General features: G+C 32.3%; 1 protein-coding gene across 21 annotated transcripts in view; it reads right to left on the bottom strand.

Moving 5' to 3' along the window:
- LOC138706539 (coiled-coil domain-containing protein AGAP005037) overlaps positions 1 to 27,590 on the bottom strand; it is a 1,408,895-nt gene that overhangs the window by 53,278 nt on the left and 1,328,027 nt on the right. For all 21 annotated transcript variants that reach the window (XM_069835948.1, XM_069835949.1, XM_069835942.1 and 18 more), the window contains one exon: positions 21,983 to 22,103. In XM_069835948.1, the coding sequence (XP_069692049.1) occupies positions 21,983 to 22,103 (121 nt within the window). The remainder of the gene's footprint in view (positions 1 to 21,982; positions 22,104 to 27,590) is intronic.

Here is a 27,590-nt window from a genome sequence, read left to right on the forward strand (position 1 = left end):
TTATACTGAAAAAAATTGAAACTATAGCAAATGCACATATGAATGCACAAGACCAGAAAATAAAAATAAATTAAAATAAAATTACGAGCAAATTGTACGCCAATAAACAACTGCCACATGCGCCAAACACCTAAAAACAAAACAATATCCCAACTTCCTTCCTTACAGTAAGGCTTTATAACAAAATAATAATAATAATAACTCCCTTAATTGTAAATTATTTTAAAACTGAACAATTCATGGTTTAACAAATTGCATTAGATAATAACTTAACGAAATGAAAAGTAAATTAAAATTTACTTAATAATTTGTTTATATATCGAATTAAGGATGCACATGTCTCTAAACTGCACACCAGGCAATTAAATCTAATTACATATCCACCTTACGGATGTCAATTATTGTTATGACTGACTGCTGTTACTGATTTATACTTATTTGCAGTAATCACAACATGATATTTATATGAACAATAAAATATTTGTAACAGTACTAAATTCCTATGAACTAAATTTGAAAATCTATATTCTTTTATGTCTCTTCTTTGGTAACTAAAAGTGAAGACAAAATTTAACTATTTTTCACATTTAAAGTGTACTTTTTGTGGTCGCAATAGGCTATAGGCAGGCATTATTCCTTACTTCATTAAATTTATATCACTGTTTGGCCATTTTCGTTAAATTTCCCGTTTCCATTAAGTTACTCACTCCTTATAAATCTTCAATAAATTTTTAAATGGAATTTGTAAGATATCACTAGTAAACAAATTTGATTGGCCTGGTCTTCATTGCTATGATTTATTCAGACTGTCTCTGTTCAGTAGAAAACTCCCAAGAAAATTTCTAATACGAGATTATCACTATCCACGATAAATTACTGTCCTATCCAGAGCTGGAATAAAAACAAATGCGAAACAAATTGTTTGAAGAATTTTATTGGTGTTTACTAATAAAATCGTGACAATCATACTAACGGTATTATTTTTCTCTTTTGCTGTATGATTATCCAATAACTGGTTTTATGCTCGACCATGCCGAAATGTAGTAATTATACACCTGGTAGCAGTCCTTTAATGCATGTCATTAAAGTACACCTATTCATCAAAGTTCAGGTTTTCGATTATTCTCGGATATGCAATCGAAAGATACAAGGAAACGTCAAGGAGGCTGGAAATCCAATACTGTCGCAGAGGGTTATGTTCTGTTGCTATAATAATTAGCGTTAATTGTAAATAATATTCAAATAAATTCAATTTGTCATCTCGTTTTTCAATTCTAAATCAATTTCCAGGTTATACCAAAATTAGTTCATGTTATTCTCTACATCAAGGTCAATGACATTATTGTTCCTCGGAAAAAATCAATACTTTCGCGTCTGCGCACATCTCACACGAGCTATGCACAAGGTCACGTCCGATCTTGAGTCTGATACAAATAAAATTAATACTTCTGAATAATTTCAAGTTAGAAATATGGTCGAGCATAAAAAGTCGTATGAAACTTGCCTATAATGGTAATTAAGACGCTCGAATGAAAATTATGAAACTCGCTTGCGCTTGTTTCATAAACAAACATACTTGCGTCTTAATTACTATCATTATAGGCTCGTTGCATAATGTATTATTAAAAAATCATACAACTCTTCATTTTAATGTGGAGTGGTTGTAGCATTTAAGTAGATTGCAAAGAGCAATCTTCACAATTCCGACTGTGAATGAAACATTCTGAGGGCATCCTGATAAAATAAATTATCCTACCTATTAATTTTGCAATACTTAAGATTAAAACCATTTATAAGAGGCTTAAATGAGTTTTCAGAATGTATATACTGCCCGATTTATGAGGCTTAATGTTATATTAATTAAAAAGAATATTATTTAGTCCTAATTTATCTTGAAAATCTTCAAATGAAATGCGAAACTAAAATGAAATTCCTCGCATCTAGATTATATAGAATATTATATTTTCCCTTACATTTAGGAATATATCCCTTTTTATACATAAATTTATAATGTTCTATACCGGTAGTAAATTTTATATACACACTTATATTTTTAAAATTCAGAAGTGAGTAAGGAACATTGCAAAATTTAAGAATTATGTCAACCATGAGTTTCTAAATCATCAATAAACAATAAACACGTTTTGGTCCTTGTATATATCACAGTTTTAAACACAAACAACCCATGTCCATGGCATGTAGCTGTCATCTGTAGCTGAGCAGACAGATACAAACAGCCTTTTAGGCAATAACATACCAACTCCAACACAGTCAGAAAATAAAAACACAACTGTCTTAAGTTGACAAAATAAATTACCAAAAGCAAATGTAACGTGATGATATCCCAGTGGTAAAGCACATTACGGCACCAGTGCATGCCAGACAGTGTCTCCCACGTCCATTGCAAACAGTTGTGCAGTAACAGAGGATTTTCTTCAAAGAAAAAGCAAACGTGTTCAAAGCATGCATCATATCTTGTTCTTTCAAGAGCCATACCCGCAAGAACGAAATTGTTTTCAGGTTATAGGTCAGGTTGTATGGTATTTTCGATTATAGGGATCACGTGTTCTGACAACTGACTAGCTTACATTTTACATCTGTAATTATTCACTGTCGTAAGTTTTTTTGTAATCTACATGTTAGCACGAATGTAAACTGTGGCATAGGAAAGTCGAGGAGAACTAAAGATGGCCAGAAGATACCGGTACAGTATTATGTTGTGATATAATCTGATGAAAGTGGATGAATTTTATTAGACATTCTTTAATAAACTTTGAATACCATATCAATTTCTTTCATGCATGTCAGAACTGAATAAACATGAGCGTCTGTCTACACACTGCAATTTAAATACCTAGGGAAAAAGCACCCTATTTAAGATACCTTTCGCCAAGAATCATATTGTAATCTATGTCAACACTAAAGGCTTAATTTGCAGAAGTTTTGATATCATTAGATAATATTAAAATACATATTTTAACACAATTGTTCGAAAATTTAAAGATATTTACAAAGGACTTTTTAATAATTACTTGAAATGGCTCTCATGCTAGGTACAAGGTCTGTATAAAAAATACAAATAAATAAATAATACAACCCAAAAATTATATTTATAAAATATAACATAACCTGAAAAAAATTACTGAAATAAATGCTAAGCAAGGAATTATACATAATGGTGTCGTATTTAGTGAGATGATTTGAAAACCACTTTAATACTTTGGAGTTGGTAGGTGTTTGAAATGCAATACAGCAAGTCGATGATCATGGTTGACTGCTTTAATTGCCATGGTGTGCAAATGCTGATCTCACCTGGATATCAACATGTGTGTCAACATCTCTATCTCACTGTTGACAACTGTGACATTGCATTTTAAGATACATACAAGGTTCCACATTTATAAACGGGAATATCATAAGAACGTAAGAAAAATTCCATTCTTTTCCGTCAAAGTTTCATTGTAACTGCAGTTTTTTAAGAAAGTAAATAAATGTAAAAAAAATATAAAATAAAACAAAATACATATTTCTGAAATAATTCTACATTAAATTCCAATAAAATTATTGGTAATCTTTTAAACAATCATAATACGAGAGTTACATGATAAAAATCTGTTATGAATTATATTCAACTAGACAGATTGAAAAGTTATTTGTGAGAGTATTTGCCACGTCAAATACATTCACAACACAACAGATTTTTTTTAAATATTTCGGTAAGTCGTAAAAATATCGATATAATATATTTATATGTTGTCTTCTGTTTCTAATGCTCCATAAATTAATACTAAGTCTTCTCATTTGTTTTTTAACGATACAGTACTACAACGAAAATTTACCTCCCCATTACCATTAAAATTAATCAATTTTGATTAATATCAACAATGAGATAGTTCGAGGTTAATATGCATTTACGACTATTGTAAATAGTTTTTAACATTCTTCTATAAAGACAAAACTCAAACTTTTGTTATTACAGGGACACTAAAAATAAAAGTCAGCCACCAAAAAACACAGTTTATGCAACGAAAATATATAAAATTATAGAAATAAAGGAAATACTGTACTTAGAAGTTCTACTTTTTAACACTGTTATTTATTTATGATTGCTGTGTCTACTGCAGGGGAAAAAAGAGCATAGATTTATTTTACTACTAGGTATTTAGCCAGTAAAAATAATAACAGATGCATTTTAACAAGAGTGAGATGCAGTACAAACTGTGGGCTGTGACCATTTTATTACACGCCGAGTGATACATTTCCAATGAGTAAACCTTACTATAAAGAGGAAGAAAGGAGTCAGTTAATAAATATAAAGCTTAACAGTCAAGTAATAAGAATTCAATTAACTAAAAAGTATCCAATTTTTATTTAAGGCCACAAAAATATAACTCCAGTTCTTTTACATAGTTCTTTTTTATATATTACACATTATTACAGCACTAACTGAAGACATAAATTGGGAATTAATCTTCTCTTATTGTCAAGTATGAAAATTTAACCGAAAACAAAGAAACTAAGCTCTGTGTATTTATGTACAAAGATATGGTTTTGTTGAAAATTATGAAACTAAAAATAATATACTAAACATATTTTAATGGCCTTAAAATGGATATTGGTGATGATGGTAATAATAACGATAATGATAATAATCATAATAAAAATTAAATGAAAAAAAATAATAAGAAGAAATATTGGAGCCCAAGCTGATGATTGAGTGAGGAGAATAAAATATATAAAAACAAAATAAAATATAACAATAACAATAATCATAATAATAATAATGATAATAATGGGTATGATCATAATAATAATAATATAGTAAGAAAGCAAGCATAAAAAGTATATAATTGTTTTTACTCGTGGATAGTAATGGCCTCCTTGAAGTTTGAGCTCCATTTCCAGCTGTACTACAGGGGCAGAGACCAGACAAAACACTCGTCAATCAATTGACAAGTTGCTTTTCAAAACCTACCAACTCCAACAGGCCTAGCGCACAACTGAGATATTGTTCATAAAACACACACTTCCTCCAAATAACGTGAACAGCAACACTAACAAATTGGGGAAGGGCAATTGGGGAGAGGAGCACGCAATCGTCTTATTAATAATTATCGTGTCGATTAGATCGTTATACATGATTTTGGAGTTAGCAGGTTTTGGAAATTAGCTTCTCAATTGGAAACCAAAAACAACAAACAAACCGACAAACAAACAACCAAGGAGATGACACTTTTAAACAATTGGAAAGAGTTAAATTAGAAAATATCCCCTCTGGACAACAATGCCACAAGATATGAGTTGTATCTCTCCTGCCTGTATGAGCAACAGAACATCTGGCAATGCGAACTTGTAAGAAAGAATTTCATCTGGACCAGAGGGACTACTTTCTACGCTCTTCCAACTCGGTATGTACCAGAACACAAACAAACAAACGAGGAGGAAGAAAAGAAGAAATGTACTGTCTTCAGAAGGGCAAGGAAGAAAGACAAAAACAACAAAAACTGTACTACCCGTTTATAACATTACAGCAGATATGGCCTTTGTAATATCCATAAGCTTTCAGTAAAATTTCTGAGTAAGTAATGTGAGGAAATGTGCTACATGCACACGTATTTTCAACTACTCTGAACATGTGCTATCATCTGTCAACACTTTTGTCTAATAAACATAGTACATGCACACTGCTCTAGAGTGTAGCATCGCACAAGCAGGACCAACTCTGATTCCTGCAAGCTACGTCAGTTCTGAAATCATGCATGAATTTCAGAACAGAGTTTAACTTCCCATCTCTCTCTTGTTACAAGCCTCTGACCACCAGCGATTACAAGGAGAGAGCATCTGGCATCTGGGGACACTCGACATCACATTCGAGACAAAACAACCATCGATATCAGCCTACTACAAAAACTGTTAGACTTGTGATTAGGCACTCTGGTTGTTGTTTTAGTTTTGTTACTATGGTTTTACAAAGACCATACACAGAAGTAGTTTGGATGCAGGGATCGTTTGGGGTTGCAGAAAGCAAATCTCACATATTATGCAATTGTTAAAATGTTTCGGAGAGGCAGGAAAAATTACAGACAATGTTAGATCAATATACAAATCAGGGAATTTAAGAAATCTGTATATATACATGTACGGCTGCAAATTCGTGCTAGTATAATGTTGTTGTTTATTTTTTCTTTTCTTTTTGTGTGTGTGAAAGAAAACAGGATACAAAAAAATCACAATAAGATGAAATATATTTTTTTTATTTATAACCTCATAAGTTAGTACCAATTCTCCTTTTCTTTAGATTCTTGCAATATTTACATTTCATTTACTTATTTTTTTTTTTAAGTAAACTTAAATGATGTAAAATTTCATTTAATTTCTCAGTGATATTATATGTATGTTTTAATTCCATTACATATACATTTTTTACTTTCTTATAATTTCAACTAAATCAAATTCAGTTTAAACTCTAGTAGAAATAAATTATAGTATAATTCAACTAAATTTGTAATTAAGTACTTCTTGATACTGATCAATTTATTCACTGATTATATATTTTCGGGTCATGAGGGAAACTGGGTTGGTCATCTTGAATACAAGAGCTTCTTACAGAAACAAATTTAACGAATTTACTGCATAGGTTATTCTGTATCTGTGTAATACACAAAATTAAGTTCTCATAACAAAATTAATTTTCAGTATTAGCATATACTATTACATAATGTAGGCTACCATGTTAAAATTGGGGAGAATGTGGTAACTTATTAAAATGATGAACATTTCAAAGATTAGGTATAACATAAATAAATACATCTCAAAAGGACTACAGACTCGTCGTATTGTTGACCATAGTGGAGAAAGGATTAATTATAAATAAACTGTACGACTCTCACATAATGCTACAAAGAAATTCGTGACTGTTTTATGAACGTCATCCCTGTTTCCTGGTAGTTCAGCAATAACTGTGTTCATTCTTAGATCTGAGATTCAGACCTGGTTGAGGATAAGTGAATTTTAAGGGAAATAAAAATCTCTACATGGCATTTTTCCTCTGGGACTTAAAGAACACTGTGCCTGAACGTAAGGGAATCACGAAAAATTTACCAGTCACTTCTTGCCCCTGTCAAATTCAATTCTGCAAGCATTATCTTACCACGTCATTGCGGTAATAAATTCGTTGTCCTGATACCTCAGAAGAGTAGAAAAATTTTTTTGGGGTCAATGGAAAAGAACAGGTTCTATATAACTATAATTAACTAATAAAATTTACTTATTTAGCATTATAAGAACTGAATTATGTTATATTTCGTTCCATGTGAAATATTTGTTATATCTAATGAAAAATGTAATTATCATATTGCTGAAATCAAGCTGCTGAAAATTTAAAGGGAATGTAGGTACACTCTAGTGGTAGTTATGACTGGCTTATGAATTCAGCATGAACTACAGAGATGCAAATGAACAATGTGATGTTCTTAATTAAGAAGCCGAAGAAACTAGTTTGATAGATTTTGAAGGCAAGTTTTCATAAATGTAATATTTATCTTGTTCACATTGCATATAAAATAAATACCTCACAATTAATAATAATAATAATAATAATAATAATAATAATAATAATAATAATAATAATAATAATTATTATTATTATTATTATTATTATTATTATTATTCCTTTTTTTTTAGTTTTATTTCAGATTATGAAGTTAGGAAAAAGAGATATTGTGTTTATTAATTTTTTTGTTCAGAAGTTTCCGCTTACAGCATTTCTCAGATACTAAGACATTATAAAACCCATTAGTTTTCAATTCCTTGGTTACCAGTGACTCTAACTAGAACAATCACTTAAATTATTATGAACTTCGCTGATCTGTAAATGTCAAGTTCCATTCATCAGATAAGGGTACCGGTACTTGAAAGAGGGATTTATTTCTCTCGACAGTAAGATAATGACTAGCAGAATTGAATTTAGACGTGAAAGAGAAATTTTGCCTAATATTTTCTTATTTAGGGACAAGATTCTTTTACATGCTATAAATACGACACTAAGCCACCAAATTTACTAAAGATATCTATCACTCTTAAAAATTATATGTTTCATTTGAACCTGTAAATTAGGATATAATTTTATATTTTCATAGCACAAAGGCAGTTTACAATTAATGATTCTTTATAAATAAAAACAATCAGTCCAAAGTCTTATTTTAAATAGCCAAACAATAAATGAAATACCTGTTCTTTATAAGTATATAAAAATATTCTGTTTATATTTTAAATTTGCATACTTTTACACTAATTTGTCTGTACCTATGAAATAAGTCTGTTTTGGTTTCTGTTTTATGTTTGTATTCAAGATGAAATTATGACATGCAGGAATGTTGTAAACGGGTAAAATTCTAGCTGCTGAACAGAGACAGTAATATCACTGCTGCATAGTACTCCATATAGACATGAAAAAACACAAATTTAAGTAGGTATGTCACAAAAGAACTGTACAAAAACCATTTCAATCTATAATGAAACATATGATAAAATATCATTCATGGTTTCCAAACAAACTTCCATGATTATTTTAGTTTTCAGACCATCTGCTTTGATGATAATAATAATAATAACAAAATAAATCACATAACCTCAAACAAAATTTCGTTAAAAATCCTATATATCAATATGTTTTAGAGGACAAAGTAAAACCATAGAGGAAGAAATATATACCGGGTATTATGCTGTATTATTCTCAATGATAAAATTGAAATGAGTCTATTAAAATTTATTCTATATCAGGTACTCATAAATTGGGAAAATTATTTTGCAAATTGATAATGTAATAATAATATGGTACACTCTCTCTATTATTTTCAATTTATAACTTTAATCATTTAGTAAATATCAATACAAAATATCGAAATAGTCGAATAATGTACATGATAAGCAGATGGTCTTCAGAACTGAGAAGACCTCAACAGTTTTAATATAATCGATAACATTTTAAATTAAATTATAATAATAAAAAATTGTAACGTTCAGAAGAAATGCAAATCATTGAGCCAATTGGAAGACAGTTCTTAAAAAGATTGTTTTGCGTAACTAGAGACGAAGTAAAAGAAACAGATAAAAAAGTTTCAATTAAGATATGATTAACTCTCATTCCATATGTGCACAAAGTCCTAAAGAGAATAGTGCCATAAATTTGGAACTTGAAGATGTTGGTAAAGGAAAATACATGTATTACACGTCAGTGAAACTAGACTGTCACTTTTATCGTACAGAATACATGCTTTCTGCAATATCTCAAAATATAAATTATTATACTATAAGTCATAAGAAGGTACAATATTGCGAATTTATTAAAAACGAATGTAATTAATTTGCGACACAGGCAAATATATAATATGTAGTTTTGAAAGTTAGGAGATTATAGAAAAGGTAAGAAATTCGCTCTTGGATTTTTGTTTGACTGGAGGTTTCTTCAAATGGAGAAAAAATTAAACGAATGGATGAAAGAATGGGGACTGTGGTGAATGAAAATTGCTGTAAGAATAAAAAATTTTTAGGCAGACTACTTCAATATGAGAAAAGAAAAATTTGTAACGAAGGCATGAATATATGGTATCTTATTACGATAAAAAATACTGAAAATGCGACAACAATAGCAGTCAGGGATTGCACCTAGAACTGCCATTAAAAACTGGAAATGATGAAACTGATGTACGATTAAGAGTATAAATTTGTGCACCTGGTTATGTAGAAGTTGTGGCACCTTAATTTATAACAAGGTAAATGTCTGTCTCTTACAAATCTCAACCCCCCAGCAAATACCTCTCCTACCACTGACCTGGTAAATCATGAAGGTGATTTTTGTCCTTCGTGCAAGCCTATCTGTCACAGGTAATAATTAAGTGGAATCACAAACTACCATGTTCACTGGTTGGAGGAGGGGTTATAACTCCAAAATTTTAATTTAAATTACGGCATATGTAGAGAATTATTAATCTAATTTTGTTGATTCCACAACTGGTGCATTCATGAACCTGCAATAAAAACGAAATGTAACAAGTCTATTTTAGACAAGAAAAGTAATGGAATCAGTTAAATTTTGTGCTCACAAAAGAGAGGTAACACTAAATTCGAAATCCCTCCCACAAACTCATGCCGTTTTATTTGTACCTGCTTCAGAACAAGACATTAGGAAAAGTATTTTCTCATAAGATCACAAGAACTTCTTTGCACAAATTTGAAGTTTTTAAGAACGTGCAAGTTATAGCTATATGTAACCAGAGAACATTTAAAGCAACTACTATGAAATTGGTGAATATTGTTGTTAGATTATTAAGAAAAGTTCAATTTTCAGACAGTTTTGCTGCTATGTTCTACAGGTGGAATGACAGTCAAAGTCTACTTGCAAGCTGTTGTGTAATTTAAAAATGGCTCTGTATATTGCGTTAAGAAATTTTCTTACGTAAGCTAACTAGGTTAATTTTTAAAGAGTAAAATTTTCATCATGGTGAAATAGCACTTTTTTGATGTGAAGAAATGTACTTTAAAACGAAAATAAAGCAACTGCAAGATATTTTATATTTATTCTTAATAAAACAGTTCAATGGCGAATAGAGCATAAAATGAGTGTTCATATGAGAAAATGTTTCGTATTGTAATAATAAGATGGTTATAGTTGAAATTCAATGGACAGTAAATGTAGATCATAGTAATGAATGATTCAGATCAGGAGGCCAAGATACTGATAAGAGAACAGGAATGATTCAGATTAACAAAAAAAAGTACATTATGGGATTTGGAACAGGTGCCAATCATTTCAGAAAAAGATAATAATGAGATATTAGTTATTAGAGTAAAATTTATTGAATTACAGAAAATTCCCTATACATTCATTTAGTAGCTGCCAAAGAAGTGAAAAGAGTCTTTTAATATTAATATATAAATAAATATTAGCAAATGTATTATATATGTCCAATATTAATTGTTAATTATCGGTATATGAAATGAAGTCAATTGCGGAATTACACCTTTGACTTCAGTGATATTGAAAACAATATGTATTTTCGAAAACAGAAAACTGAATTCGTATATGTGTGACCAAGGATCTAGTTTCACCTCAGTACTTGAAACCAAACTCAGTGGGCATGCACACACACTCATTCACTCACTCGCTTGCACACTCACATTCATTCTCTGCTGAACTCAATTAGTCTTTCACAAAAGTCAGGAGAACCACTGAAATTGAAAACGCGTGATTTGCAGTAACACTATTAAATTTGCTGTGTGTAATGACATATATATTGGATTTTCTCTCTAATATTGGGTTCAAAATATATGTCTTAAATGTTAATTTTACGAAAGAATACAATTTATTATGTGAAAAGATGCAAATGTTTTCCAGTTTCTTTTTAATGAGACTTCATAAGAATTATTATACTCAATAAAATGGAATAACAGTAATAAACTACATCTGCTCCATCAAGTTATATTGAACTAGAACAAACTGTTGACATCTTTTTCTTTTTCTCTACTTTGTCACCTATATGACATTCACATTGGTAATACATTTTGACATCTGACATACATTTATGATTTAAATGTCACAGTTCATGCAACCACAAATGTCACATTTACTAATTTTTGTCTACCATCAATTTTATAATTAGTCTTTGATCGTTTCATTATTCGAGATCTCAAGATTTAAAACAAAATGCTTCTGTCAGATTCACTGGTTGGTGATCCTTCAAAATTCGGTTATGTAATACAATTGAACTTCAATTATCGTCATCTTTAACTGGTACTCTCATTTCTATGAACTCTCATCTCAAATTTAATAATGGTAAATTCTATTATTATTGAAATTCTATTAACTGCCGTTTTTACTGGATTACGTACTAGTATATCCCTGCTGGATGATCAGCAATTGCATCATCCCAAGCATCACTACTGACATGTTTGAGTGTCTCGTAATTTTAGGAATCAATGGATTAGGTCTAGAACTCGGAGAATTAAGGTAGGCTCTCACTTACTGTACTGGAACAGATTCGTTCGGTACCAGTACATTCAGATTTTTATTCTTTGCACTATTTTAAATTGAGCACCGCCCACTTGGCTGTATGATACGATTCCGTCCAGAATTCTGGCCAGAGAAATCCAGATAGATTTCCGTATGGGCGAAGATCGAAATAAAGAAAGCCATGACAATATATCTATTGCAAAATCTCCAATCGCAGTAATATTGAAGACATAAATGAAATGAATGATGCGAAGCTTATTTTGTTATTTCTTCTTCCAAAGCTAATGCAATTAAAAAAATATCCTTTTAAGCTCTCATTTTATTTCCAAGCTTAATACACAACACTACAAGGAAGTAATTTTCTCGCACTATCAGTAAATAACACCACCAATAGATGATCAATTCGGAAATGCAGACAAGTAAGCGATACTATAATAAAAATCTGAACATGCCAAAGAAATCTGTTCTGATAAGTGAGCGGTTTTCTTTTTGGATCAACTTAATTACTAATGAAGTCGGTGAAATTCTTCACTTTATTAAAATATAATGTGTAGTTTTATTTCATTCAACTTGACTACGAGTGTGAAAAGTAGAATGTTACTTGCTTAGAAGTTAAGGAGATTTGCGCATTGAAACTAACCAAAAATTCGCGATTTTGTATAATAAAATTCTGTGTTCTTTTCTCAATAAGAATAGTCATTTTTTGCAAGCTACATTTTTCATTTGCATTAAAAATTACAGAAATTCCAAAACTGACATTAGAAGCTACATTTTGAATGATCGTTTACGGAAATATTTTAAAAAGTATCCAGATTAAATCAAACGTCTACAGAAAATAAATATCAACAAACATTTTCCACTTTTTGATATAGTCCATTTACAATTAAAACCGCCTTTCCTATTCTATTTGACATTTTTAATATACTATGGAAACTAGATTAAACAATAATTTGTCGAACGAAGATAAATTTTGTTTAATTAATTGATTCACAAAAATATGATTAACTTTTCTGAATTAAAGTAACAGTTAAAAAAGAAATGTTTAAAAGACAATTTTTTCTCCCCAATTTTCATACAGCTTCAGAAACAAATCTCATTATCTATATGTTCGTGATTTCGAAAGTAAATCAATTTTGGGCATAGTGTGGTGTCAAGAATACCATAATAAATCTAATTGATAAAATGTTTAATTTTTTTAATCATTGTGTTTGTGATAATAGACTGTGTTTCTTGTGCAATATGACAGATTGTCCAAAGTTATAACCTAGAATAAAATAAGTTTACAATCAAATGAGTTGAACTTCGGCACCAATTGTTGCTATAATGTAAGTTTGAATTGTACAATTATCGTCCTTTAGATAACTATTGCAGTGTTGAAAACGAATAACTGACGATAATCTAAGTTCTACTGTATACTTAACACACTGTTGAAATAATTCAAGTGCCATTTTCTTTTTGTATATAAACATCTTATTTATTGTATGAAATGTAATGACTAATGAATGTTATCAAGTGACTGTCGTTCTTCTTACATACAAATTGCAATAATTTAAGCTACTTTAAATTTTTGTACAAAAAGTAGTGCATTAGTTTAACACATCTCTGAGAATTGAAGGCACACAGCACCGAGAGAAAGTGGAATTACACAGGGATATGGTGTTTATATGGGTTTACCTTGTTAGGTTTGGAGGCCAGGGAAGTGGAATGATTTCATTTAATTAGGATAGTGTGCAAAGGAAAAGGGTTGAAAATAAGGTTTCCTGACTAGTAAATGCTGCTCTCCTTATCCTCGTCCTCTGTTAAAGTACCATGCAACTAAAATACTGTATTTCAAAATGTACTCGCAGTGTATTTGTCCTTAAAAGACCAATGCCTTTCTTGTTAGTGAAATTAGTCGAGCTATATTGCATTCAAACTCCTTATAAACTACAGTAAAACCCCGATAAGACGCTGTTCAAGGGACCAGGTGTAAAACGCGTATTAACCGGGACCACGTATTAGGCGGGTATACTAATTTTGACTTATATACAGTATCTATTAGTATTTTTCTTTATTGAAATACATGATTCATGAAAGCAGTGGCGGTGCGTCAATAAGAGCACAAGAGCACGTGAACACCTTGTTTCCATTAATGCACGACTAGTTTTATTATTTGATACCGTATTGACGTAGTGGGGACGTATAATATCAGAATCGAGTATTTTAAACTTCCCGCATCTTGCATAAACTTCTTACGTAAACTTGGCAACATCCGTTCACGTACAAGCCGTGCTCTTTTCGAGATGGTTACAGGAATTTCACGCATGCGCGGGAGAAAATTGTCTTTAGCTGGCCGCTTATGACTCGTCAAGAGCACAAAGCATTAAGTGAACATGATGAGTATCTATCCTACAGATGTCAGGTGCATCGGTGCCTATCGTTCACGTGCTATATCTCGAGGAGGAAATTTAAAAGCCTGTAGATGTCAGCATCTGACTGTAGGAACGTTTACTTTACGTAGATGTGTGTACAGTGCTGCTACGAGAGTGTAGTTTGTGAATTACTATACTTCAGTGTCGGCATAATAGCATAGTTTGGCTTTCAAACACGTGCTGGCTGACTGTGGTGGTGGTATGAATTTAAGTATCTGTATGGTAGTGTATAATATTTAAGAATAATATTTACTGGCATGTGTTTATAGCAATCAATCTATGCGAATGGGATTACAGTACTGGTATAGGCTATAGTGTATCAGTGTGTTGTGAATCAAAATATATTACTGAACACACGCGTTTGTAAATAACGGGACTGTGGTATGTATTCATTATTAACAAACGTAAACAATGAACTCTGTTCAATGAAATTTGGAACAGTAAAGAACTGGGTAAACTGGCTTACCAGAAAAAATTGTAAATAGAAAGACTGAGTTTCATTATTATTACTATTATTATTACTCTTATTATTATTATTATTATTACTCTTATTATTATTATTACTCTTATTATTATTATTATTATTATTATTATTATTATTATTATTATTATTATTATTATTATTATATGTCGTTTTGAATTTATATACGTTTTTTTTTTCGATAGTGAAACAAACATTGGAATCATGACATTTCATATTACAGTAAATGTACAATTTCAAATTCTCTTCGATTTTGGAACCACAAAATTGTGAACACACATAATATTTTATCACGAGCCGCCACTGCATGAAAGGTAAAACAGTATTACTCCATTATGTATTTATTGTACTGTACGTCAAAGACACTTACAATATGTATTGTACTAAATTATTTCGAAAAAAAAAAAAGTCATTTATAGTTGTTTGCCGTGTGCGTGTTCTCCAAGTTCTCATGTTTACCACACTTCAGTTTCTGCGATTACATCCTCCCGACGACGCAGCTGTAGTGATTGAGTCGCGATTTTTTATTATCGTTCTTAATGTCGATGATGGGATTCCTAATGAATCAGAGAGTTGATTCTGAGTAAGAGTACTGTTCTCATCGTACTTGCGTAAGATTTCCAATTTTTCCGACACAGAAAGGGCTTTTCATTTAACACTCATTGTAATCACATTCACAGACACTTCAATACACAAAAGGCAACAAACTGCCCAGCAAAAATTTCCAGAATTTTATTACGGCTGAATGAGGAACGTTGTTTGAGAGAGAGGTTAGCAAGGGGGTGAGGTATTGTAACTGTATGTAGGCTTTAACCACGCAGATAAGGAGTCGAATAAGAGAGCGTAACAAGAGGGTGGGGTATACTAAGGTATGAAGTATGAAGGTTTAAATGCGCAGGTAAAGGGTCGAATACCAATAGTTTTTAGGTTAATGGCACCAGTGAGTTCAATGACCAAGATGTTTCATTGCTGTTACAGTACTTTGCTGAAAATTACATCGAAAATATTCCACAAAAAACAGTGTATATGCAGGACTTGAGCGTAACAAACGGGGTATTTTATAAAGGTGTTATATATGAAATGTGCAGGGACCAGACAAAAATAGCATATTACACGGGATAGCATAATAAGCGGGCGTGTCTTATCGAGGTTTTACTGTATTTTTGCATAACAATCAACAGGGACCTTTTCCTAATATAAGATGACCATGTTCCTCAGAGTCGAAGTTGGGACCAAATGGGTAATTAACGCAACAACCTGCTGTCGGTAATTTTGGCGTTCAGGTACAAATAGTGTACCTTACAGTGTTATTCTACACACGTCCATAACTGCTCCTTGTTTCCTCTATACTTCTGCACTTACGCAAATAATCTTATGATTGTAAAGCTGATTCAACAATGTTATATTATTAATGCAGAAGTGGCATATCTAACATGCTAGAAATTTTACTAGTAACTCCTTTTTGTAATGGGTTTACTTGATGAAGTACGAGAAATATTGTTACGTCATGATACGAATTTTTTTTTTTTTACCCACGACTTAACAAAACACTAACCTCCTAACTCTGTCTATACTCATAATTATTCACTAGTGTTGAAAGTTAAGAGGACACATCCAGCTTAACTGGTTCAAAAAATTTATTAATTTTTTTATTTTGTCCAAAATCTTGACTATAAAATTTCTCCTTTCTGTCTGTGAAAGGTTTTTCTAAATATCTCTATAACTTTCCTAGTTATGAACAAAAATATGCACCAGGAGAGTTCTAGATAGCACTACTGCCTGCCTCTTGGTATGTTTGTCGCTTGTTCTCCGAAACTTTAAATTTTCAAACCATTTCCTTATATTTTATTTTTTATTTAATTTTATTGGGTTATTTAACGATGCTGTATCAACATCTCAGGTTATTTAGCGTCTGAATGAAATGAAGGTGATAATGCCGGTGAAATGAGTCCGGGTCCAGCACCGAAAGTTACCCAGCATTTGCTCGTATTGGGTTGAGGGAAAACCCCGGAAAAAACCTCAACCAGGTAACTTGCCCCGACCGGGATTCGAACCCGGGCCACCTGGTTTCGCAGCCAGACACGCTGACCATTACTCCACAGGTGTGGACCCATTTCCTTATAACTCAAAAACTATTGAAGATAATTGCATGACATTTTGCGTGGTTATTGTATATGTAAGATCTATAATGTGAATTATTATCTTTGTCCAATTACTGTATATTAATAGAAAAAACAAAAAAAATATATATATATTTTTGAGTAAACATTTTCAGGAAAATTTAGATAAATAAATAAATAAATAACAATTAATCTGCAAACAATTTAATGATCCTGATGCATATTGTTGTCACAATCTTCTGGAATTGGCGGGATAAAAGACATTTAAAATATTTTTTAAAGTGTGGGAGCTAGAAGGGAAATGATGATTGATTATAAAAAAATTGCCAACCTTTCGAAAATTTAAAACATGTCAAATTTTTTTTTAATCCAAGTAAGTAATACTAACCCAGTAAATTTTCAACTTAATTCTTTAAGGGAGACTTAAAAAAAAACATAGTTTTTAAGCTGGATGTACCATCTTACGCAATTTCATTTACAATCACAAATCACTGGTCATTGGGAAAACTGAAACATCCAAGTGTCCCGGTAGAACCTGGCGGGGACAAAAGGCCATGACTCTGAAAACTGGAACTGTCCTGGCCAAATCGGAATGTCTGGTCACCTTACCTAATACCGTACGTTAATAAAACAACTCTTACAGTACATCTTTCTGTAGTAATTTTTTTTATATTAAATTTATATCCTGACTTTCGCAGTAATGTTATAATTGTTATATACTGTATAATACACCCAAGAATCATAATATTGTGTCTTAGGAAAGTTCTATGCGTAAGTTATTTTTTTTAACAATGCCATGTAAGTCTTATTAAATTATTCGTTTTCTTATGCAATTTTTTTAATATCTTGGTCTGTAATGTGGACAAATAACGAATAAATGCGAGCACTAGGCCTATATACGTATTAGCTTCATGGCTAATAAAACTGTTCGATTTTCATGAAAATCATACAGAGGAAGAAATTACCACAGATTAAATTCATACGTTACTTTAAATCCAATCCACTTCCTTTGTTATGTAAAATAAACAGTCACTTACTTGTTTTATGCACTAAATAAAACTACCGCAAAAAAGTCGGAAAATTCTGATCCAAGATATCGCCTACTAATACAATTAGTTTGGTGTGCATTATATTAATAACAATAATAATTTTACAATTATTAGAATATAATTTGTGTGGAATTCTTTTATTTAGTGCAAAATATTTTCAGAATAATTTTTCCCTCTTCACAGAGTAATTTTATTCTTAATTTCATCCTAAATTTTGAAGTTGGTCGAGCATAAAATTAAAAAATTTATTTTGAAATATTATTATTATTATTACTATTATCAGCCAATTTTTTTTAAAGATACAGACTTTAGTTGACCTAAGTTTTGTCTTTTGATTTTTATTTTTATAGATTTGTGAAAAATCTGTAAACCTCTTATTTGGAACAGAGTAAAAGAAACGTAGTAGTTTAACACAACAATATGTTCCATTTCTATCAGAGCAATATTTTTTAAGCGAAGAGGGAAATGTATTAATGATACATTACGTTATTTCAAACTTAGTATAACTAATAATAAATTACTTGTGTGTGTGTTCAGCAAAGAATATTACAAGATGAAGGATCTGCTGGAGATAAATAGTACAATTGAATCGGTTAGTGTTGAAAAGAACTAAGTCCACTTTTTAAAGTTTTGAGATAATCGAAAAAAACTGTTTTGTGGATAATCTATCGAAGATTAAACCAACATATATTGTACACATATTTTTTATATGTACAATATTAGATTATATTGTACACATATTTTTTATATGTACAATATATGTTGGTTTAATCTTCGATAGATTATCCACAAAACAGTTTTTTTCGATTATCTCAAAATTTTAAAAAGTGGACTTAGTTCCTTTCAACAATAACCGATTCAATTATAAAATTTCTGTTACTGTCGCCATGTACTAGGTTAAAAAAGCTTTAGTATTATGGGACACTTGTAAAGCATTTCTTCACTAAAATATCAGAATAAAATAAAAGTAGTGTAGGAGTACCTTATGATCAGTTTCTCTTTTTGTTCTCTTATCGCTGGAGCATAACGTACATTTAAGATGAGAGTAAACAAACCTTCCTAATATATTGCACATGGATTTTGTATCTCATTTCTTGCACTTGTGCTCAATAGTTTCATCCTCAATTAGCATTTTCCTACGTATAGGTAATTTATCATATCAGCTGAAAATCTCCTTTATGAACAATGAAAGTATAGCACAGATTGTTTTTTTTTTAATACAGAGTGATTCAAAATGCTTAGTAAAACTTATAGAGGACTACAAGTACAACTTCTAAACAGGAATTCACGCCTGTCAGTGATAATCTGTGGCACTAAATCAAGTTAACAATTTTACACATTCAAATTTGAAGGCAGGATATGAAAAAAGACGAGCTAATTTGAAGTCAGGAAGAGATCTGTCACTTTTCAACTCCGAAAGTATCTCTAAAATGCTCCCACTGTTTGACGATCGCATTGTCAAGTGGTGTACCTTATCGCCAAAATTGAAAATGTAAAATTATTAACTAAGTTACAGGCGCATATAAGCACTAGCAGATACGGATACATGTTCAAAAGTTGTTACATTTGGGGTTCTTTAGATGCTCTCAAAGTTTTGAAACACTCTGTATACAGAATGTTTAAAAAATACGGGGCATAATTTCAGGTACATGTAGGCCCCACATGTAGACAATCAAAATAGTTCATTACAACATGTGTCCGAAAATGCTTCATTTCCGAGTTATGGCCTTCACAACATTGAAATTCACCGGAACATTTTTCTTTCCGCAGGTCGTTGTTGTTACAGAAGATGTTCAAAATGTCCACCTCCTGCTTGAATACAGACCTCATATCAATGTCTCATTGACCTGCGAAAACGATCCCAAACTCCAGGAGTATTGTGTATGTCCTCAGAACATGCCACAATTCGATTCCGAAGGGATTCCAAATCAGGCATCGGAGACGAATAAACCAATGATTTTAAATGGCCCCACAAGTAGAAATCGAGAGGGTTCAGATCAGGTGAGCGTGGAGGCCAAGCAATTGAGCCACCTCTACCTATCCATCGATCAGGAAACCTTCGATCCAAGTATGCCTACACAACACTGAATGTAACCTTCGCCTCGGAATGAACTGTCAGAGTACCCTCTTAATGTCTCTTTTGACGGCAACGACCTGCGGAAAGAAAAACGTTCCGGTGAATTTCAATGTTGTGAAGGCCATAACTCGGAAATAAAGCATTTCCGGACACATGTTGTAATGAACTATTTTGATTGTCTACAAGTGGGAAATACATACCTGAAATTATGCCCCGTATTTTTGAAACACCATATATATGACGGCCATTTGAATTATCTAGTGCTATGTCAAAATTTGTTTCCCTTTTTTCAGACCAGTGATACGATGTACAATGTTTTTTTTTTTTGGTCTGATGCCGATTGTTGTAAAGCTGGCCCTTAAAGGATAAGGAAAATCACAAAGATATGTGCAATACATGCACCACAAATTCTAGAAGTGTTTGTTTCTCAAAGGTGCAGGCATCACTACTACTCAGTGCAGAGTGAGATACTGGGCTTGTGACCAAATCAACACCCTAGTGAAATGAGAATTATCTCCAGACCGTGGTGAAAGACTGTTGAGGACCTTCCTTGTATACTGTTCATAAACAAAACACAAAATAATCATGGAGGATGTGGAATGTCAAGTTATATTAAAAAGATGGAAGAAATTTCTGAAGAAAATGGGGGGAAAATAGGTTAGGTCACGCATTGGAAACGCACTCGGTTACGTGTGCATTGCAGATAACAGAAATTATGTAATTATAACAATGTGGATACATATCAATTATAATTGTTTGTGAACCCGTAGTGAAGAACCACTCAGTGCATGAAGACAGCAGTGATTCGGACATGTGCTGGCTGTGAGACAAGACCTCGACAGAAACTCATCTAGCAAGGAAGTTTGGTAACAGAAACAGAATCGAGAACAGAACAGAGACAGAAAGAAAGAAAGTGAAGACAGGAATAGAGGAGTAACAGTTATTACAGATAAATCTTTTATTTATAAACATTCATTTGAAATTGCAAAAAAATAAATGCATTATATTTTATGAATTGCAAGAAATAAGTAGTGTGTTTTTTAGAAAATATGACATATTATTTTCATTTTCTTTAGTACTTTTTTAAGGGAGGAAATTTCGTAATTTTATATTTTACCCAAAAATAAAACGAATCTATCTATATTTTCTTTTTAAGGAAATTTAAACATACAGGCAAAGAGAATATTGTGTATCAAAATAGTTTACTGCAATTTCAAATAAAATTACTGCAGAAAGCACTAACTACATTAAGTCAGAAACTCCTTTTCTAAAAAATATGATTATTGTTCTTATTTTTTTAATATAATTTAAGGACACCATGGTGTTAAATGCATCAAAATTTCAGTGTTATTATTAATGCATATTCAATAATAATCTAAAGTATACGTGTAAGAGAGGAAATTATTACTTTTTTTCTTTTCTAAGAGACAATGCATTATCTTGTAAGAAAATAAAGCTAAGAAACTGTGATTATTATTTACAATTTTAAATCTATCACAAACTACAATTACTTATAAAAATGTTCTATGAAATTTGGAGATGCGGACTTAAGGTCTAGTTGTGCTATCGGCAATATAGTACTTGTTACCAAATTCCTGTGCCCTGATACCATTTCAACACTCCACAGTGACACGGAATTTTGAAGAAGGAGAATTGGATGTCACAGTGAAGTGTTGCTAGTGGCAAGGGCTCCACAGAACTTGGGTGTCGCAGTACACGTCTGCAAGAGATGAAACACAGAGGAACTAACGAACCACACCCAAGGCCAAGCATTCAGACAGACAGCAATACAGAGAGAAGAGAGCAGCAGGCAAGGTCAAGAGTAGACACTTACCTTGCCATGAGCAGGAGGGGTGATGGGTGTGTCAGAGTCCCCCCCAAGCCCCATTGTTGGGGACAGGCGTGACTCTGGTGTTGCTGAAGGTGGCAGACGCTGCTCCTGAACAGATGCTAGCCTGTTGCAAAGAGACATTTCTGTTATTATAGCCTAACCCTATTTCAGTATTAAAGGGGTAATCAGTGATTATTATTGGAATTAGATTAACATAGGAAGTAAAAATTAAATTATACTTATAGAGTGATAACTGATAACAACATAGAGATCTGGGGAAATGACATCCTGAATATATACCAATAGAATAAGAATAATTTCAAGGGAAAAATTTTTCCGGGGCCGGGTATCAATCCCAGGACCTTTGGTTGAACGTACCAGCGCTCTGCCAACTGAGCTACCCTGGAACTCCACCCGACACCATCTCAACTTTTCCCTTTATATCCACACAACTCGCGTGGGCTGACGAAATGCCAGAAACCCACATCAAGTGCACACAATCTCTGTGTGACTTAGAATTGTGGTTTTCAGGTAAACCTGAAAGACTAGATTTGCATAATATATACGTCACTGTGTACGTTAACAGAAAACCACAATTCCAAGTCACACAGAGATTGTGTGCACTTGATGTGGGTCTCTGGCGTTTTGTCAGCCCACGCGAGTTGTGTGGATATAAAGGGAAAAGTTGAGATGGTGTCGGGTGGAGTTCCCGGGCAGCTCAGTTGGCAGAGCGCTGGTAAATTCAACCAGAGGTCCCGGGATCGATACCCAGCCCCGGAACAATTTTTCCCTTGAAATTATTCAAATCTGCTTTACAGGGAGCTTTACCTGAAAGACTAGATTTGCACAATAGAATAAGATCAAAATTTTGTAAAAAAAAAATTGAAATATTCCATGAAACTCCTCAAATATGGCGGGCAAACTTGAAATGGGTATGGACGATGAGGGAAACGGGTGCACTCTGAGAAAAACCTAAGTAACCTCAGCTTGTTCACATCACGATCACGATCTGACAGGGGATTGACATAGCTTGCCTGGATGGAAGACCAACGAGTTAGCTCTGAGACACAGATTAGGCCCCTATGAGAGGACAAATAGCATGGAGACTATTTTGGTTAAGAAATTAAATAGGTAGGCACTTAAGTTATATTATGGAGAAAAAGAAAAATTATATCATGAAATATTTCTGCACATGGCGAATATAAAATCTAGTTGGCTAAGAGAATTAGAATACAATGTAAGCATATTAGGCATAAATTGAGTATGGCAGGAAATCAGTTCAATGAATACAAATAAAATATGTAAAATTATAAATTAATGAGGTAGTGATGCATGAAATGTACAGTAATTAAAATGGATCATGGTCACTAAGTGATTATGTTATTTTACTTGGTTATTTAACGGCGCTGCATCAACTACGAGGTTATTTAGCGTCGATGAGATTGGTGATAGCGAGATGATATTTTGCGAAATGAGACCGAGAATTCGCCAAAGATTACCCGACATTTGCCTTACAGTTGGGGAAAACCTCGGAAAAAATCCAACCAGGTAATCAGCCCAAGTGGGAATCGAACCCGCGCCCAAGTGCAACTCCTGATTGGCAAGCAAGCGGCTTAGCTGAGTTACGACAGTGGCTCTAAGTGATTACAGAGAAATGAAAATCTTGTGGGGAAAATAAAAGTACGACAGTGGCGAAGCTCTTAAGAGGGTTTTGAGGCTTAGTCTACTCAAAAAATCTGAGTTATTATAGCCTACCTAGTAACAGAGGGCCTATAAGTTCGTAATAATGATGTATCGCAACATTTGGTTTCACTCTGATCCTTCCATATATTCATTTCATGTTGAAAGTAATTTCAGTATGTAGAATTCAGTGCAAGGCTTGTGGCAGAAGCCTCTAAAGGCATGGTTACGACCTTGACTTGTAAGCTTGAGGGGAGACTGGGGAGTGGGTATCGATTTGCCACATCTCTGCATGAAACAAGGCTAGCCTTCTGTCACAATAATACGTCTTGCTATATTGGAATGCATTGCATTATTGAATGTTAGTAATCAAAAGTGCAAGCTTCTGCGTGTTACATATTTTGCGCAAAATATCGCATACTGAGAGAATACTGAGTTCATTATTTGTAGAATTAAAAAAGAAAAACCATTTTCAAGTTGGACATATGAAACAAAATGTGCTTACCATACCACATTTACATATTAAAATAGCAGATGGAAGAAGACAAAAATAGAAATTTTCAATTTTCATAGTATAAGAAATATCCTTGGCTAACAGCGTTCTCTGAGACAAATAAGTTATATTTTTATGCCTGTATTTTGTTTGAGGGTGAAAATGAGTGGTCATCATCTTGTGGGATCTGTGTCACAAGAAATTATGATAGAAAAGTCTAGGAACATCAGTGGCGTAGCGTCAATGTAAGCTAAAAAGCTTAGCTTCCCCAGTTAATAATAACTTCATAATAAACCTGCAGTTTATGGAGAAAATTATTTATTAATTTTAATAGAATTTATATTTACGCATTAAATATTGTGATGCGGCAGCTCAGGATGATTTGTGATGCAGCAGTAAACAAGAAGCCTGCACACACCAGCTTCCAAGCAGACTGGTTTCTTCTGTGTAATCCACCCCGCAGATTTTCCATCCCTTTCTAACTAAACTACCCTAGTCGCAAGGCTCACAAGAAGCTAGCTTTAATATTTAAAATAAGTAGTTTCCGAGTAATCCCTTTTCATCAGTTGTGTTCAGTTGAAGTGTTAGTGTGCATTGTGGCTGATATACTAAATAATGAGCGAAATAACAGTTCCTGACACTAATTTACTTGAATTTTTTTAGGACAATTTTATTATCAAGATTGACTTACGAACAAAAGTGTGATTTAAAAAACAAATGACCGACTCCCTTGCTGTCAATGAAGGACACAACCAAAAGACAGACGCATACTTACGTAATGATACTAATATTGTGATTTCTCTAAGTATGACAGGGAGTGAGCTAAAGTTATACGTATACGTGTCTATTTGTTAAGAGATATGTGTAAACAGTGAAATCATATTTTACTACGTATCATTTGAGGTCATGCCTTATTGGTGTTACTTACGATGTTCCAACCAATCTTCGACTGCTGACTTGAAATTGACTACTATTTATTTTAAGACTGTATTTTTGTAATACGTTTTCTTATATTGCATGAAAGACAACTTGAGTTAGCTTCCCCTGCTCAAAATTTCATGCTATGCCACTGAGGAACATCTGCTGTATAAAAAGATATAAGGTAAGCAGATTTTATCAGCCTACCCAGTATTTATACCTTAGCTTCACCGCTGGAGTACATAAGCAGTAACTTCAGAGAGGAACAGAAAAGTGAGATATTTAAAAGAATTTCAAATTTTTACGCGGGCTGCAGGATAAGGGGCTAAAAAAAAAGAGTATCCTGCGATATATAGGACATCTGGTCACCCTACCTGAAACTCTTTTCTTAATTTGGATAAGTAAATGACGTTGTAACTGCTTATATTTAATTATATTCATTTATATTAATAGTTTGTGGAATAACCAAAAATGCTCTTTTCTTAAAACCAGTGTGTGGGGACCTGCTGATAGCCAAAGTTCCTTCTTTCTGGCTGTGTACTAATTTGAACACCTATTATAAAGGAATATATAAATACAGCAATTAAAATGGGAATGATATAAACGAACTAATGAATGAATGAATGAATGAATAAATAAGTAAATAAATAAACAAACAAACAAACAAACAAACAAATAAACAAATAAATAAATAAATAAACAAACAAACAAACAAACAAATAAATAAATAAATAAATAAATAAATAAATAAATAAATAAATAAATAAATAAATAAATAAACGAAAACTCGAATCACGTAAGTGAAGTAGGTTGGCATTGGATACATCTATACTAATAATAGATCTGTAGCCAAAATTTTTCTCGTAATTTTCGATTTTCCAAAAATAATTGATGCTAACATGTATAATTAATCATCCTGAAACCGAAAATCGCTTTTTTGAAATTTTTGTTTGTACGTCTGTCTGTCTGTCTGTCTATCTGTCTGTCTGTATGTTTGTTACCTTTTCACGCGATAATGGCTGAACCGATTTGTATGAAAATTGGAATATAAATTAAGTTCGTTGTAACTTAGATTTTAGGCTATATGGCATTCAAAATACTTTATTTAAAAGGGGGGTTATAAGGGGGCCTGAATTAAATAAATCGAAATATCTCGCTTATTATTGATTTTCATGAAAAATATTACATAACAAACGTTTCTTTAAAAATAATTTCCGATAAGTTTTATTCTATACAAAATTTTGATAGGACTGATATTTAATGAGATAAATGAATTTTAAAATTACAATAACAATGCCATCTAAGGCGCTGTACAGTACTGAAATAAAAACAAATGACTTCGTCGATAAGAGGCTTTGGACAACAACAATCGAAAGCTATTAAACATAGCCTAAGAGAATGTTTCTGTGTTTGTATGAAGTAATATCGGAAACTAATTAATTGTTTAATTATTATTTCACCATTGGAAAGTGTAGTTTCTCTAGATGGACATAATTCTACAATGTTATTACAGGAACTTCTGAAACATAAGCAAGTAATATAAAGTATACACATTAAAACTAAATGATATGTTAATCTTCATTAAACTATGGTTGCATGTAATAACAATTAAGAAACATGTTAAAGGAATTGTCATTGCACCAAATGATTGCTCTCTGGACCAAAATGACCGCATTTTAATTATTTAAATACAATTTAAATTAAGTAACGTATTAAACAATTATTTATCCTTCTATCAAACACGAATGTTCCCTGGATAAAACGTCCTATTTTAATTATGTAATTACTATATATTTATTTCTAACAGGTGCAGCGGAGCACATGGGTACGGCTAGTACATAAATAAACGAAAAAATGAATACATAAATAAATACATTTGAATGCATAAATAAATGCATTATAGCATAAAGGAATATATATGCATACGACACAAAACTGCAATATCAATGTAACGAGAGATGGACAATGACGATACCTGACGTCTACTTCGAGTACGAAACAGCTGACCAGAACAAACCAAGGAGGAAAACATAACGTGAGGCAGATATAAAATACTGTGGACGAATGATTAGGGAAACAACTGGTAGTGTCTGAGGTCAGGAGCATAGACAAGACTAACGGAGGAAAGGCAAGAGAAGACATGAGAAGAACGAGTGAAGGAATGAAGTGACTACCAGATATTAGTGATTGTGAGGACTGAATAGATAGGGCGTTGGAGAGGTTATAGTGAAGAAGAAGAGTGCTAAAAAGTGAGTGCAGGAAAGTTAGGGATGGCAAAAGTGTAAGAAAAGGAACAGAGAAGAAAGTGTTAAGTGTAAGAGGATAGGGTAAGAGTGTAATAAGATAAACTATCAAACAATGAATACAATGAGAATTAAAGTGTGAAAAAAAATATATATATATGTGTGTACTGTATATATATCTGAACAAATGTGAAGTGGAATGAGAGAGAAATTGGAAGTGTAACTTAAATGAATTAGATATTTGATGTTTTTCAATGTTTTGGATTGGGAGTAGTAG

The sequence above is a fragment of the Periplaneta americana genome, chromosome 9, assembly GCF_040183065.1.
Source record: "Periplaneta americana isolate PAMFEO1 chromosome 9, P.americana_PAMFEO1_priV1, whole genome shotgun sequence".
NCBI lineage: Eukaryota > Metazoa > Arthropoda > Insecta > Blattodea > Blattidae > Periplaneta > Periplaneta americana.